This window comes from Pseudopodoces humilis, chromosome 10, assembly GCF_049639895.1.
Source record: "Pseudopodoces humilis isolate 2021_Gansu_Grassland_sample_001 chromosome 10, ASM4963989v1, whole genome shotgun sequence".
Classification (NCBI taxonomy): domain Eukaryota; kingdom Metazoa; phylum Chordata; class Aves; order Passeriformes; family Paridae; genus Pseudopodoces; species Pseudopodoces humilis.
The window spans coordinates 6,908,845-6,921,967 of record NC_142209.1 but is presented as its reverse complement, the minus strand read 5'-3'; the positions used below and the strand labels follow the sequence as shown (position 1 = coordinate 6,921,967).

General features: G+C 41.0%; 1 protein-coding gene across 4 annotated transcripts in view; it reads left to right on the top strand.

Moving 5' to 3' along the window:
- Nucleotides 1–58: 58 nt before the first annotated feature.
- The window catches only part of TPR (translocated promoter region, nuclear basket protein), a 34,480-nt gene continuing 21,415 nt past the window's right edge, over nt 59–13,123 (top strand). For all 4 annotated transcript variants that reach the window (XM_088060405.1, XM_014260023.2, XM_014260022.2 and 1 more), the window contains exons 1-19: nt 59–214; nt 2,140–2,244; nt 2,676–2,749; nt 3,660–3,756; nt 3,982–4,085; nt 4,717–4,881; nt 5,095–5,187; nt 5,308–5,388; nt 6,396–6,483; nt 6,954–7,094; nt 7,913–8,004; nt 8,762–8,959; nt 9,453–9,560; nt 10,078–10,304; nt 11,309–11,472; nt 11,552–11,691; nt 11,782–11,930; nt 12,193–12,355; nt 12,609–12,743. In XM_088060405.1, the coding sequence (XP_087916531.1) occupies nt 64–214; nt 2,140–2,244; nt 2,676–2,749; nt 3,660–3,756; nt 3,982–4,085; nt 4,717–4,881; nt 5,095–5,187; nt 5,308–5,388; nt 6,396–6,483; nt 6,954–7,094; nt 7,913–8,004; nt 8,762–8,959; nt 9,453–9,560; nt 10,078–10,304; nt 11,309–11,472; nt 11,552–11,691; nt 11,782–11,930; nt 12,193–12,355; nt 12,609–12,743 (2,475 nt within the window). In that variant the 5' untranslated portion in view covers nt 59–63. The remainder of the gene's footprint in view (nt 215–2,139; nt 2,245–2,675; nt 2,750–3,659; nt 3,757–3,981; nt 4,086–4,716; nt 4,882–5,094; nt 5,188–5,307; nt 5,389–6,395; nt 6,484–6,953; nt 7,095–7,912; nt 8,005–8,761; nt 8,960–9,452; nt 9,561–10,077; nt 10,305–11,308; nt 11,473–11,551; nt 11,692–11,781; nt 11,931–12,192; nt 12,356–12,608; nt 12,744–13,123) is intronic.

The window sequence follows — 13,123 nt, the reverse complement described above, 5'->3', positions numbered from 1 at the left end:
GGGCGGCGCGGCCGTGCCGGAAGCGGAAGCGTGCCCGGCGGCGGGCGGTGCTGTGCTGGAGCCATGGCGGCCGTACTGCAGCAGCTCCTGGAGCGGGCTGAGCTCGCCAAGCTGCCCCGCGCCGTGCAGGGCAAGCTGGAGCGCTTCCTGGGCGACCAGCAGGGCGAGATCGACGGGCTGCGTGCCCGGCATGAGCGCTTCAAGGTGGACAGTGGTGAGTGCGGGCGGCGGGCCCGCGGAGGGGCCGCAGTCCCTGTGCTCAGGAGAGGCAGCGCGGGCATAGCGCGGAACGCGATGTTGTCTTCCAGAGACTCTCGGGGGTTGCCCTGGGGGCTGTGGGGCCGGGAGAGGGCTGGGAAGGGGCCTGCAGTGGGACCTGATGGGTGTTTATCTTTCGCTTTGGCTCCTGGAGTATTTTTTCTCTTTTTTTTTTTTTTTTTTTTTTTTGGTTTGGTTTTGTTTTGTTTTGTTTTGTTTTTTTTCTTTCTAAGAGACGTTCAGGGTTAAAACTGTGTTTGAAGTGGTCTTGAAGAGCAGCTTTTGGTCAGGTTTTTAACTACATTGATACGCAGAAGTCTGATGAGGAGCGGCTGAGGGAGGTGGGAAAGGGGCTCAGCCCGGAGGAAAGGAGGCTCAGGGGGGACCTTCTGGCTCTGCACAACTCCCTGACAGGAGAGGGCAGCTGGGGAGGGGTGTTGGGCTCTGCTTCCAAGGAACAGGGACAGGGTGAGAGGAAACGGCCTCAAGTTGCATCAGGGAAAGTTCAGGTTCGATATTGGGGAAAAAGTCCTTTACTGAAAGGGTTTTCCAGCCCTGGCACAGCTGCCCAAGGCAGTGGTGGAATCCCATCTATGGTGGGATTTTAAAGCCCTGTGGATGTAGCATTTGAGGACATGCATCAGTGGTGGCCTTGGCAATGCTGGCCAATGGTTGGACTCTGATCTTAGGTGTCTCTTCCAAACTAAACAGTTCTGTGCTTCAGTCTGCTTTGGTCCTCGTTGTGGAGGAGAAATACAGCTTTGTTCACATAGCCCTCAAACAGCCTAAGGTTTATATTTTACTGTCAAATCCATTCCTGATGGAAAATCACCCTGATGGAATAAATATTTTGATACTGATTTGGAGATGAGTTGATCACAGAACAATAATCCCAGCAGAGAACAGGAGATAAGAGTGTGAGGTTGTGAATGTGAGTTAATTTGTAGAGGATGTGACACACTTCTGATGTAAACTTTACTTGTACCTTTCAGTCTTTCATGGTAGAAATCTTGGTAAATGTATTATTGAAGTGTGGTGTAAATAAATGTAACCCACAGATTTTAGCTAGTTACTGTTTTCCAGGTTCATTCTTCTTGTGTGTGACAGGAGAAGCAGCATTATTTGAAATTGTAATGTATGAGAGGAAGAAAATAAACATCCCTCAGTGCTTCCTTAGAAGCCCATCCTGCCCAAGAGTGGGATTAGTTCTGCTTTTACTGAGAATTCTACACTGAAGCTCCATGACACAGTTACTGTTTCAGATCACAAAAATTCACATCTAATTTTTTTTTTTTTTTTTTCACTGCTAAAGGAATAGAGTCCAGGAATTAATTTTAAGAAGTCTTCATTAAAACTTTCCCCAGATCAAATGCCTTGATACCTGGGGCTATGTGGATTTTATTGTATATGTATAGAAATACTCAAGAAGTAGAAGTTGATGAGCCCTGACTGCATAATTGGGCTGATACAATGTCCCTGGTTGTATCAAAAATGTTAAAGAGCTATTCAGCTTAATTAGGCTCTTATTTGATGGGTCATTTCACAGAATCAGGGAATGATTTGGGTTAGAAGGGACCTTAAAGCTCATCTCATTCCAACCTCTGCCATCAGTGGGGACACCTTCCACTAGACCAGGCTGAAACATATCATGCAGTTTCTGCTAACATACCGCTTGCCATGCTAGCAAAATGTTTTAAACCACATTCATTCAATGTGTAAATGTAGGCTTTTGGCTTTAAAAAAAAATTTCCCCTCCCTTCTAATTCTATTGCAATCTTAGTATTTTTATATATTTGCTGTAGAATGATCCTTGGTAAAGGCGAGAAAGAAAAAAATGTTTATTATGTGAAACTGAGATGATTTTGTTATGATTTTTTGTAGAACAACAGTACTTTGAAGTGGAAAAGCGACTGGCTCAGAGTCAGGAAAGACTTGTAAACGAGACCCAGGAATGTCAAACTCTGCGGGAAGAGCTTAAAAAGCTTCGTAAGTAAAACTGTGTAACATCCTTAAATGTTGGGCAGGATATTCACCCTTCAGTCCAGTGTTGTGGGAACTGCTTCAGGTTTTTTACAGGAGCTGAAAATCTTTCATAGTGGGGTTTGTAGAGATGTGTTTTGGTGGTGTGTTCAAGTCAGCTTTTTTCATGGAGTCTTTTGTTCTCGTGGGAAAAAAGCTCCTTGCTGGGTAGTAACAGTACAGTGGGCTTTATATTGATCCTCACGAAAGGTGGTTCTGCTCTAAGGATTGCCTTAGTCTGCCTCAGTACCCCTGGTCCATCCCAGGTGAGGCCTGGTGTTCTTCTCTCTCCTTTTTAAAAAATTTTTGTCAGGGAAATTTTGACTCTGTTGCATTTGGAGAGTGAGTTCTGCCACATTCTAGTGGAGATCCGTCACTGCTGTTCCTTCCCTCCCCAGATGAGCAGCTGAAAGTGCTGAATGAGAAGAACAAGGAGCTTGAGGCTGCCCAGGACCGGAATGCGGCCGTTCAGGTACTGCTGGGCCTTGGCCAGGAGCTGAAATCGTGTGGCTCCCCTGGCCCTTCGCAGCACAGAATGTACTCGGTTCCCAATAGAGTGTATCAGGATCAGTACCAGTATGAGCTCATGGAGATGTTTACATGTCCATGGGCCGTGTGTGCAGGAAAATTGCAGGAACTTTTAAAGTAAAAGGTGGCGTTTCAGCAAACTGAATGACAGGTGAGCAGGTGCTTTTGTTTCAGTTTGGATAGATTGTTCCGTTCCAGCTGAAACGTATTGTAAAGTGACTTTAAATCAAACCCCAAAAATTCAGACAAAAGCATAAACAAGAGTTTTGTTTCTCCCCATCCTTTCCCACACTCTGGCAGTTTTTCAAAAGTCACTGGGTTTCAGGATAAGTCACTTGAGCTGACTGATCTAGCAGAACAGTAATTTTGAAGCAGGAAACTAAAACAGGTTTATTAGATTGATTTCTTCCACAGTGAAAAGATGGATCTCAATTGTTTGCCCAGAGGAGCGTAGCTGGGTCTGACAGAGGTGCTTTGTACTGATACCTTGAGGGCAAAGACAGTGTAGCCTGTAAATGATCCAAGATTATTGATTTTGTTTTGATTTTTGTATTGATGCATGTGTTCATTCTTTGTTTACTGTTACCCGTTTTATTTAATGAAATAAAGATGCTTCAGTAAATTTGTGACTATCACAGCTGTCTTTTCAATAATATTAAATTAAAGTGTAGTTTTGAACAGCTCCACTCTGATTTGTCTGCCCACTCTAAGCCTCTTATCCCAGTGTCCAGTTGGCTAGGGTAGCTCACTGAGGTTTAGCTTGCTGCTGTGTGATTCTGAATGTAAGTAGTGGTTATAAACTGTTCCAGAGAGCTGTTCACATTTCTTTATTGCCCTTCTGCAATCTTTTTCAGAACCAGTTAAGTCGAGAGAAAGAAGAATTGGAAGCTGAGAAGAGAGACTTGGTCCGAACAACTGAAAGGCGATCTCAGGAAGTTGAACATTTAAATGGTACAGCCAGGAGCACAGTCAATAAATACCAGGAAATAACACAGTAATTGCAGAAAAACAGCAGTTTGGTGCTTGTTTTTCTCTCTTTAGAAATGTGCTGGGTACAGTATCTTAGTGGCCAACATACAATTACATACAAAGTATCTTGCCTGTTGTCATTCTTTACAATTTACTAATTAATCTGTTGCACAACAGCTTTTTCTAACACTGATTTCCCTCCTCCAGAGGATGTTAAACGCTTAAATGAAAAGCTCACAGAGGCAAACACAGAAAAGGCAAAACTTCAGCTGAAGTTGGATGAGCTTCAAACATCAGATGTTTCCATGAAGGTGAGTAGGGCTTTATAAGTGTGTTCTTCATTGTTTGTGTGTGATGTAATCACCATTTTGTTATGATTCCTTGGAAAGTAGGTCGAGGGAGCACATGTTATTTATAGCAAATTCTTTTATTATAAAATTGGCCGCTCTGACTAGAAGTGAGATCTGTGTTTCTAGTCAGCAGGTATCAGGCTGGGCAAGCATGTCGAGGCCTTCTTGCTGGCAGTGGTGGCTGCTTCTTCCTGCTAGGCAGGAATCCATGTCCATGACAGGAGGTAGAAAGCAGTAAAATAATTAGCTGTGAACATGTACAATTACTCTGTGGGCAGAATAAACTCCATAAAGAGAGGAGGAAAGGACGAAGACCTCAATATCATAATTAATTTCCTCTAAAAGGCTACTAATCTAGTTCATGTTCCCAACTAAACTTGGAGGAAATGTAACCTTGGATGACACTAACTCAAATGGTAGAAATTTCTTGTTGATTGATAGTTGTAACATGCTACCAGTATAATAAAGAGCACTGCCTGTATTTACCAAATTACAGTACATTTTGCTCATCCTCCTCTAACCAGAGTAGTTTAATTGGCTGCTTTATTTTCTGTGGAACCACTACAATCACGCTATGCAATTCTCTTTTCAGTACCGGGAAAAAAGGCTGGAGCAAGAAAAAGAGCTGCTGCAGAACCAGAACACATGGCTGAATGCTGAGCTGAAAGCCAAAACAGATGAACTGCTCCATACTGCCAGGGAAAAAGGCAATGAAATCCTGGAGCTCAGATGCAGTCTAGAGAACAAAAAGGAGGAGGTAATGTAATTACTGAGTTGTAATTTCTTAGAAATTATGGTTAACCGTGTTAAACAAAGGCAATATTTTAATGAGTAAACCTTTATGCTCTTTCAGCAACTTCTGGATTTGTTTTTATTTTTAAGTTAAAAACAATGAGACGAGTGTTTTCCAAAATTAACTAGACAAGTAACTAAAAATTTTATACAGTGTTGTTATTTCTTCTCTGAATAGGTTTCCAGAATGGAGGAACAGGTGAACAGCTTGAAACAGTCAAATGAAAATCTCCAGAAGCATGTTGAAGAACTTTTGAATAAACTGAAGGAGGTGAGATGTCTTGAAATATATTAAACAGCATTACAGTTGCTTCTACAAATCAAGCAATAAAATGAGTGAAATAGAAATAGTGGAATGCTCTCCTATCCTGTCTTCTCTTTCATATGCCAGGCAAAAGAGCAGCAGGCAAGCATGGAAGAGAGATTCCACAATGAGCTGAATGCTCACATGAAATTATCTAACTTGTATAAGGTGAGTTTGTTAATTCTGCTATAACTACAGTAGGGGATGAATCTTATGTAATGCTGGCAAATCTGGAGTTTTTTCCCCAGAAAATTGGGATGTGTACCAAAGGCTAACTTCCATTGCAGGACTTTGTGAAGCATGCAAAACATTGTTTTCTTTGCTGATGTCTTAGTCAGCATTTAGACTCTTACATTGTTTGGATTATCTTGGAGAATAAGCAAAACTGGGGTTGAAATAGTAATTATATGCCAGCTATTTTGAGGCTTCATGTTGCAAAAATGTGGTTATGTCTAGGATCTATTGGAAAGTAAAAGTTTATGTGGAAAGTATGACTGTGGAAGAGATTTTCCTGAGTTAGAGATCATTTCTGAGCAGTGTAGGTGTTGGTGACTTGGTTAGGACCCAGCTGAATGTCCGGTACTGTGTCAAAGACACACCATCTAAACAAGTAGTATTTGTTCTGTTTGCTCAAAGAGTGAAAAATACCCTGTAACCTTCTGACTAAGTCAGCTGAAATGTACAACTCCTTGCTCTTTGGTTTGGATGTTTTAGTGCACAGGTTACCAAGCTCTGCTTTGTGAGCTTTCTTTTACAGATACCCAAATAAGCACTGTACAATTTTGCACTTGGTAGATCTCAAGCTGGAAGCAAAGAAACTTAAACTGTTGTATAATATGGGTCCCTAAAAATCCCATATTTTTCAGACAGTTTGAAATAGAGTATTGAAAATTCCCAGTTTTCTTTAGTCAGAAGGAAAGAGCCAGCAGCAGCTGTAAACAGCTAAGGGCCATACATTGTATTGGAAATTGTCACATCAAATCAGTGCTTCTGACTCTCAAGCATTTTGCATCAAAGTGAGATGATCCACATGGAAAGGATTGACCAGTTTAGGTGAATCTTTCAGCATTTTAGGCAGAGAACTGTGTTCATAATATGTAGTCAGTTTAAGCTGTCTTGTAAACATGGGGCTGCTGTTGCTGTGTACTAAAGGTGAGCTAAAATGCTTTATTCAGAGTGCAGCTGATGACTCAGAGGCAAAGAGCAATGAGCTGACAGGAGCAGTGGAAGAGCTGCACAAGCTCCTGAAGGAAGCAGGGGAAGGTAAGCTGGCAAAGGGAGTATAGCAGTTGGGCTTCTTGGAGTACCTTGATACTCTGAAAACTTGGGTTTTTTGTTCCTGAAAGGAATTTCATTGGGCTTTTGGGGTGATGGAATATCAGTCCCTTTGTAATAAAAACTACCTGAGTAGTTGAATTTACTGATGGTTGGGGAACTATTTTCAAATATACCTGGAATTTTACTACAGATTTTAATGAAAGGGTCTAATTTTGCAAGATATGTCTTCACTTCAGCTTTTTAGTTTAGGTTCCTTTTCACTGCTAAGGACAGTTCATATTTTTGCCCTTTTCTAAGCTAAGGTGATAGGCTTTTCTCACACTGCTGAGTTTTCTTATCAGCATGAACTTCAGCAGATCATTTAATGTAAGATTTAAGGTACACAGATAAATTCTGATACTTTTAAAATTAAAATAAATCACAACACATAACCTGCTTGTCTGATTCAATTTTAGCTAATAAAGCAGCCCAGGAGCATTTGACTGAGGTAGAGGAGTCAAAAGCCACCATGGAAAAGGAGCTGAGAGAGAAGATCAGTAAGCTGGAGAAGGAGCTGGAGAATGCTAATGATTTACTGTCAGCTACGAAGCGCAAAGGTGGGATAAGTTGGCACCTGAAATACAGGAACTCGTGGGCTTTTATGATCTTTCAAGGATATTGTGCTGAATTTCCATAAGAACCAGCTGCATTAATCTAATTAATCTTTGGTAATTTCTAATAATTCATTTTAGAAGCTTTTTAATACATTGGGAATTGCATATATAAATACATATATTTATTTTATATTCTGTAATTACATATATTCATATTATTTTCTGCCCCTCAACAGAAAGTGCATTTCTGTCATAGTTTTTTGCAGTTCTTCTGTTAACCTGTTAGGTTTTCTCTCCATTTGCTTTGAAAAGATTTCTTCAAGGCTGAATCAGCAGGTTTTAGTGGTTTTCTGGAGAGGGAAGTGGAGATGATAAACTAGTCTTGTTTTTCTCTTTAAAGAAAAGGCAGCAGTAAACAAATCTCTGTCCTTACATTTCTGTTTAACATTAAATCTTGTTCAGTATTCACTATTCTAGCTCTGTCTTTTTTGTTGTTTGCTACATAGCCATAGTTTCTAAAGGATAGAGAGCAGGAAGGAATAGAGGCAGGGAGAACATTTGGTCTATCCCTGTGTTAATTTAATGAAAATAAACCAGTGCTCTGCTACTCCAAACCTCTGACAGTGTGATAAAAACCTGAGGTTAAGCTTTGCTCCAGCTATTTCAACTGCTCATGTTATGAAATTATTTAAATTTTTGGAGTCCTAATAGCAACAATTTTTCAGCAATTCAAATAAAGCCAGTCAGATATGATATTTAAGAATATTTCTGGTGGGGATTATTGCAACTTTTGGATGGTAATTGTGGGGTTGTGTCTCCAGGAGCCATCCTGTCCGAGGAGGAGCTGGCAGCCATGTCTCCCACTGCTGCAGCAGTGGCCAAAGTGGTCAAGCCTGGCATGAAGTTAACTGAGGTGAGTGAGCACAACCTCTCTAAGAGCGGAGTCGATGGATGCCATCATTGACTCCGAGAAAGGAAAGGTTCAGGCTTGGTGCACTGTTTGGGTTTGGGGTCATGCCTGATGAAGACAAGGAAATCTTACCTGAGCTCAGCTTCTCTTGCTGTTACTGGGTTTTTTTCCGACATGCCTTAAAATTTTTCTTTAGTAGATGAAATTCAGAAATAGGTGGGTTTTGTTAATATAAACTTACTTTCTATATGCATTTTTGGCAGGATCAGCCTTTTTTTGCTTACTTAAATAATTTTTTAATCTGTACTGCTGTGCTTTTGACTGATACTTGCAAAAAAATTAACATAACAATATGTTGTACAGGTTCTAGGTTTTTTTTTTCTGTTTATGTAATCTGTGTTGTCATTGTTTGTTACTGATTGTTTTGTCCAGTCATTAAATTCCTGTATGCTGTGTTACTGCTTTTGATATTTCTCTTGTCTTAAATTTGCTTAAAACTTGCGCCTTTTACATGGAATTCTTTTATTGCAGACAGGTGCACTATAAAGTTTGCCATTATAAAATTAATATGTGTAACTTCTTTGCTGTGATATGAGTCCTAGAACCATATTTTAAAAGTCCGACTTGTTTTTCTGAATTAACTACTTCAGTTGTATAAAATTGCAGTGCCTTAAGGTATGAATTGTATCATTACCGGTGTTTCTTTTTAAAGAGATCTTTACAGATGTATCAAAAACAAACCAAAACCTTTTTGTTGCAGCTGTACAATGCCTATGTAGAAACTCAAGATCAGTTGCATATGGAGAAGCTGGAGAATAAAAGAATCAATAAATATTTGGATGAAATAGTACAGGAAGTGGAAGCCAAAGCTCCAATCTTAAAACGTCAGCGTGAAGAATTTGAGCGTTCCCAAAAAGCTGTTGTGAGTCTTTCTGCAAAGCTTGAACAAGCTATGAAGGTTGGTATAAAGTGAAAGACCATATGTAATATTGGAAAACAAATTAATTTTCAAATCTTTAAACCTAATTGCTATTGTAAGTGTACGAAATGGATCTTTCAGTCAACTTTTATTATGGGAAAAGACGTGTTGGACTTTCTGGCTTGCGATTTCTGGAACTGTACAAAGTATTTTGCAGAACCAACATATTTTGTAGTTTTTTATAGTGGTGATTTACAGTCTGATTTTCTGAGAGAGTAGATTTGCTGTAAACAAAGTTTAGTGTATATTTGGCATAAAACTGGACTTCAGTGCTCCCTTCCCACTGGTTTTAAATCATACACCAGTATTATTACAAAAGAATGTGGCTCTTGATTCCAGAACACCAGGAGTTTAACCTTGGGACTGAACTTGAAGTTTGTTTCCCCAGGCATGTCTGCACATGCTGTTATCTCTCTGGAAAGGAATGTGTTCAGTTGAGGTGTGATGTTTGATCCTGTTGGTGTGCTTGCAGGAAATCCATCGCCTGCAGGACAGCGCTGACCAAGCCAACAAACATGCCTCCTTCTTTGAGAGGGAGAGCCAGAGACTGGAGGTTCGAGTGAAGGATCTCTCCCAGCAGGTAGAGGAAACATTGCTGTGGTTAAATGTGGTGTTTGCAGTTGGTGTATTCATGTGCTGCTGCATTTCAGATGCTTACTTAGAAGCTGCATCCAGCCACAGTCATGGAGACTTTGGCTGTCCTAAGTACCTTGGTGACTTTAAAGCTTTTCCTCAAGACGGCATGGTACTTCTGCTTTAAAAGCTGGAATAAATTTAGCTGGATAGAAGTGGTGCTGCTTTAGGATAATATTGTTAAGCATCTGACATGGAAAACTCATGTATGTCATTTCTTTGTTAGATTGGACTGTCCTGTGATGTGTTCACAGAAGTGAACAGTTTATGTACTTCTGATTTGTTGCCTTTTGTCAAGCTATTTTTCTGTCGTATAATTATCTTACAAGGATTTATTGTTCACAACTATTTGCACATTGTAGGGAAAACCCCTTAATTTCCAAGTCCTTTATTATTTATATGTTGTTTTTTAGAGCAAACTTTAGAGTCTGTGCAGACCTTACATGAGGACTGTTCTCTTTCAGATCTGTGTGCTGTTAATGGAACTGGAAGAAGCCAGAGGCAACCACGTGATCCGTGATGAAGCAGTGAGCTCTGCTGACATCAGCAGCTCTTCTGAAGTGATCACTCAACACCTGGTCTCCTACAGAAATATCCAAGAGCTTCAGCAGCAAAATCAGCGTCTCCTGGTGGCTCTTCGGGAGCTGGGGGAAGCAAGAGAAAAAGAGGAGCAAGAAACAACCTCATCTAAGTAGGTCACCTCTTCCTTTTCATTAGCTTTGTACTAAGTAGTAGCAGGGATTAATTCAAGCATTTTTCAGTCTTTTACTTCTGACTGTTATTAATTGTGAGTAGCAGTTATGTAACTCATAAAAGCAGGTTCTTATTAAGCTACAGGACCTTCAGGTTTCTATTAAAATGGCTTTATAGCTTTATATCTTATAATAGGTCCTGTCATCAAATCTGAAGTAAAAATAATTGTCAGTCTTCTAGTGACTGATTTCACTCTACAGAGCTGTTTTTCAAAAAGTTTTTATTCCTGTTAGCAGAACAAAAAACTGCATGTGTGCATATTTAAATCACTACTGTAAAGGCCACAGGTGTGAATTCTGTGTGAAAGGTTTAGTCTTACTCTCTGCTCATGCTACTGACATTTTTGAAGTTATTTGCAGGAATAGAATTCTGCTGTTCAGGAAGAGATCTGCTTTCTTTTTAATCTGCAAATGGCAGCCCAAGGGCCTGTCTCCTAGAGCTTTGCAGGATTCTGTCATAGGTTCATTAAGAAAAACATTAAGTTTGGGAAATATGTCCAAAACCAAGTCCAAGCCCCAGATGTCACCAGCCAAGAGCACTGAGTGCTGTGTCCTGGCCTTCCTTAGACACCTCCAGGGATGGGGACTCCACCACCACCCTGGGCAGCTCCTTCCAATGCTTAACAAAGCCTTCTGTGAAAAAATTCTTCTTGATATCCAACTGGAACCTCCCCTAGCAGAGCTTCAGGCTGTTTCCCTTTGTTTCCTGGGAGCAGAGTCTGATCCCCGCACCTGCCCCCTCCTTTCAGGGAGTTGTGCAGAACCAGAAGGTTCCCCCAAAGCCTCCTTTTCTCCCAGCTAAGCTCCCTCACCCACTCCTGGTGCTCCAGCTCCGTTCATTTCCCTGGACACACTCCAGCCCCTCACCATCCTTTTAGAAGGAAGCAGCCCAGAATGCCTGAATGTGCCTCTGTGATGTTGAAGGCAGCTGTTGTTGTTTCAGGATCTCTGAGCTCCAGAGCCAACTGGATGAGGCTGTTGGTGAGCTGCAGCAGCTGCGGGAGTCGCGGCAGCACCAGCTGCAGCTCGTTGAGTCCATCATCCGCCAGCGGGACATGTTCCGCATCCTGCTCACTCAGACCACGGGGGCCATCATTCCTCTGCAAGGTACCCAGGCTGCAGGGGCTGTGTGGTCTGCTGTGGCAAGCATAAGTGTTGCTTTAAAACACCCTTTATCTTCCTGTAGCTTCAGGTATGGTACCAGAGGAGATCTGTCTTACATCTACTCCAAAGCGCCCGAATTTACCTCAGTCCATGGCAACTCCTGCTCCAGTGTCCATGAGTGAGTCTGTGGAGACTGTGGAGGCCAAGGCTGCTCTTAAGCAGGTACATTTTTCAGTAGACACTGCACAAAGCTGTTGCTATTTCTTTTTACTTGCTTTTGGTAATCACTTTTATATTTGTTCTTTGCTGTAGTTGCAGGAAGTTTTTGAGAACTATAAAAAAGAAAAGGCAGAGAACGACAAGCTTCTGAATGAACAGAATGAAAAGCTTCAGGAGCAGGTCACAGACTTGAGGTCACAAAATGCCAAGATATCCACACAGTTAGAATTTGCCTCCAAACGGTAATTCAGCTACATAGTATCATTGCCTTACATGTTTTCTGGCTGCTTGATACTGTTTGCTCAGTTAAACATTGATACTGTCTATTCTGTGTAAGAACATAAAGGAAATAGTGCAGGTGGGATCAAGAGCAGAAGCTGTAGTTGAGTGAGGCACATGTGTGCAAACTGAAGCATAAAACCATGCAACACACAGCTGTATGAATGTCTCTGTTGAGTTGGACAATGCAGTGTGGCAGACTTGCTTTGCTGTGTTCCTTGGAAGGTACGAGATGCTGCAAGATAACGTGGAAGGCTATCGCCGGGAAATCACCTCCCTGCATGAGAGAACCCAGAAGCTCACAGCGACCACTCAGAAGCAGGAGCAGATCATTAACACTATGACTCAGGACCTGAGGGGAGCTAATGAAAAATTGGCAGTGGCAGAGGTCAGTAACAGTGTGTGGCACTGCAGGATATTCCAAGGTAGCACGAGAGTTTTTGTTATGATTATTCTGAAATGTCCCAAGCGAAGAGTGGAGATGTAAGAACATTCAGTTTCAGTTTGCAGGGAAAGCACAATGTCCAGTACTTTCATTCTTAGTATTCTTGGCTAAATTCACATGGATTTTAAAATAATACTAAATTTAATGGATGGATTTGGGATTGACAACAAAGTTTTTATTATTTGCTGTCTTAAAGGTGAGAGCAGAAAACTTGAAAAAAGAGAAGGATATCCTGAAGATGTCAGATGTGCGCCTGACTCAGCAACGTGACTCTCTGCTGGTTGAACAAAGAGGACAGAACTTGCTGCTCACCAATTTGAGAACAATTCAGGTATATGGTGCTGTTTTTATGCCCAGATTGGGTCTGTCTTTTAGGCTTTTCAATAAATACCCATGAAAATCAAGTACAAGACTCATGGGATTGGGTCTGGACGTGGATTTTTATGTGGTTACAAATGAACACAATATAAAATACTTCAGCAACTTGTTTCAGCAAGTTTGAAATTCCTGTCCTACATTGTGATAGTCTGTTATTTAGCTGGGCAAAGTCCTGAGAATTCTGAGTTGATGAAAAGAATTTTCATAATCACATGGAATCAAAACACATTTTTGTTTCAAAGTGAAAGGAAAAAATTTGTAATGGTAATTTTTATGATAGCAAAATTTAACAGTGCTTACCATGGTAGTTGATTTCGCTGTTACGTTATATTT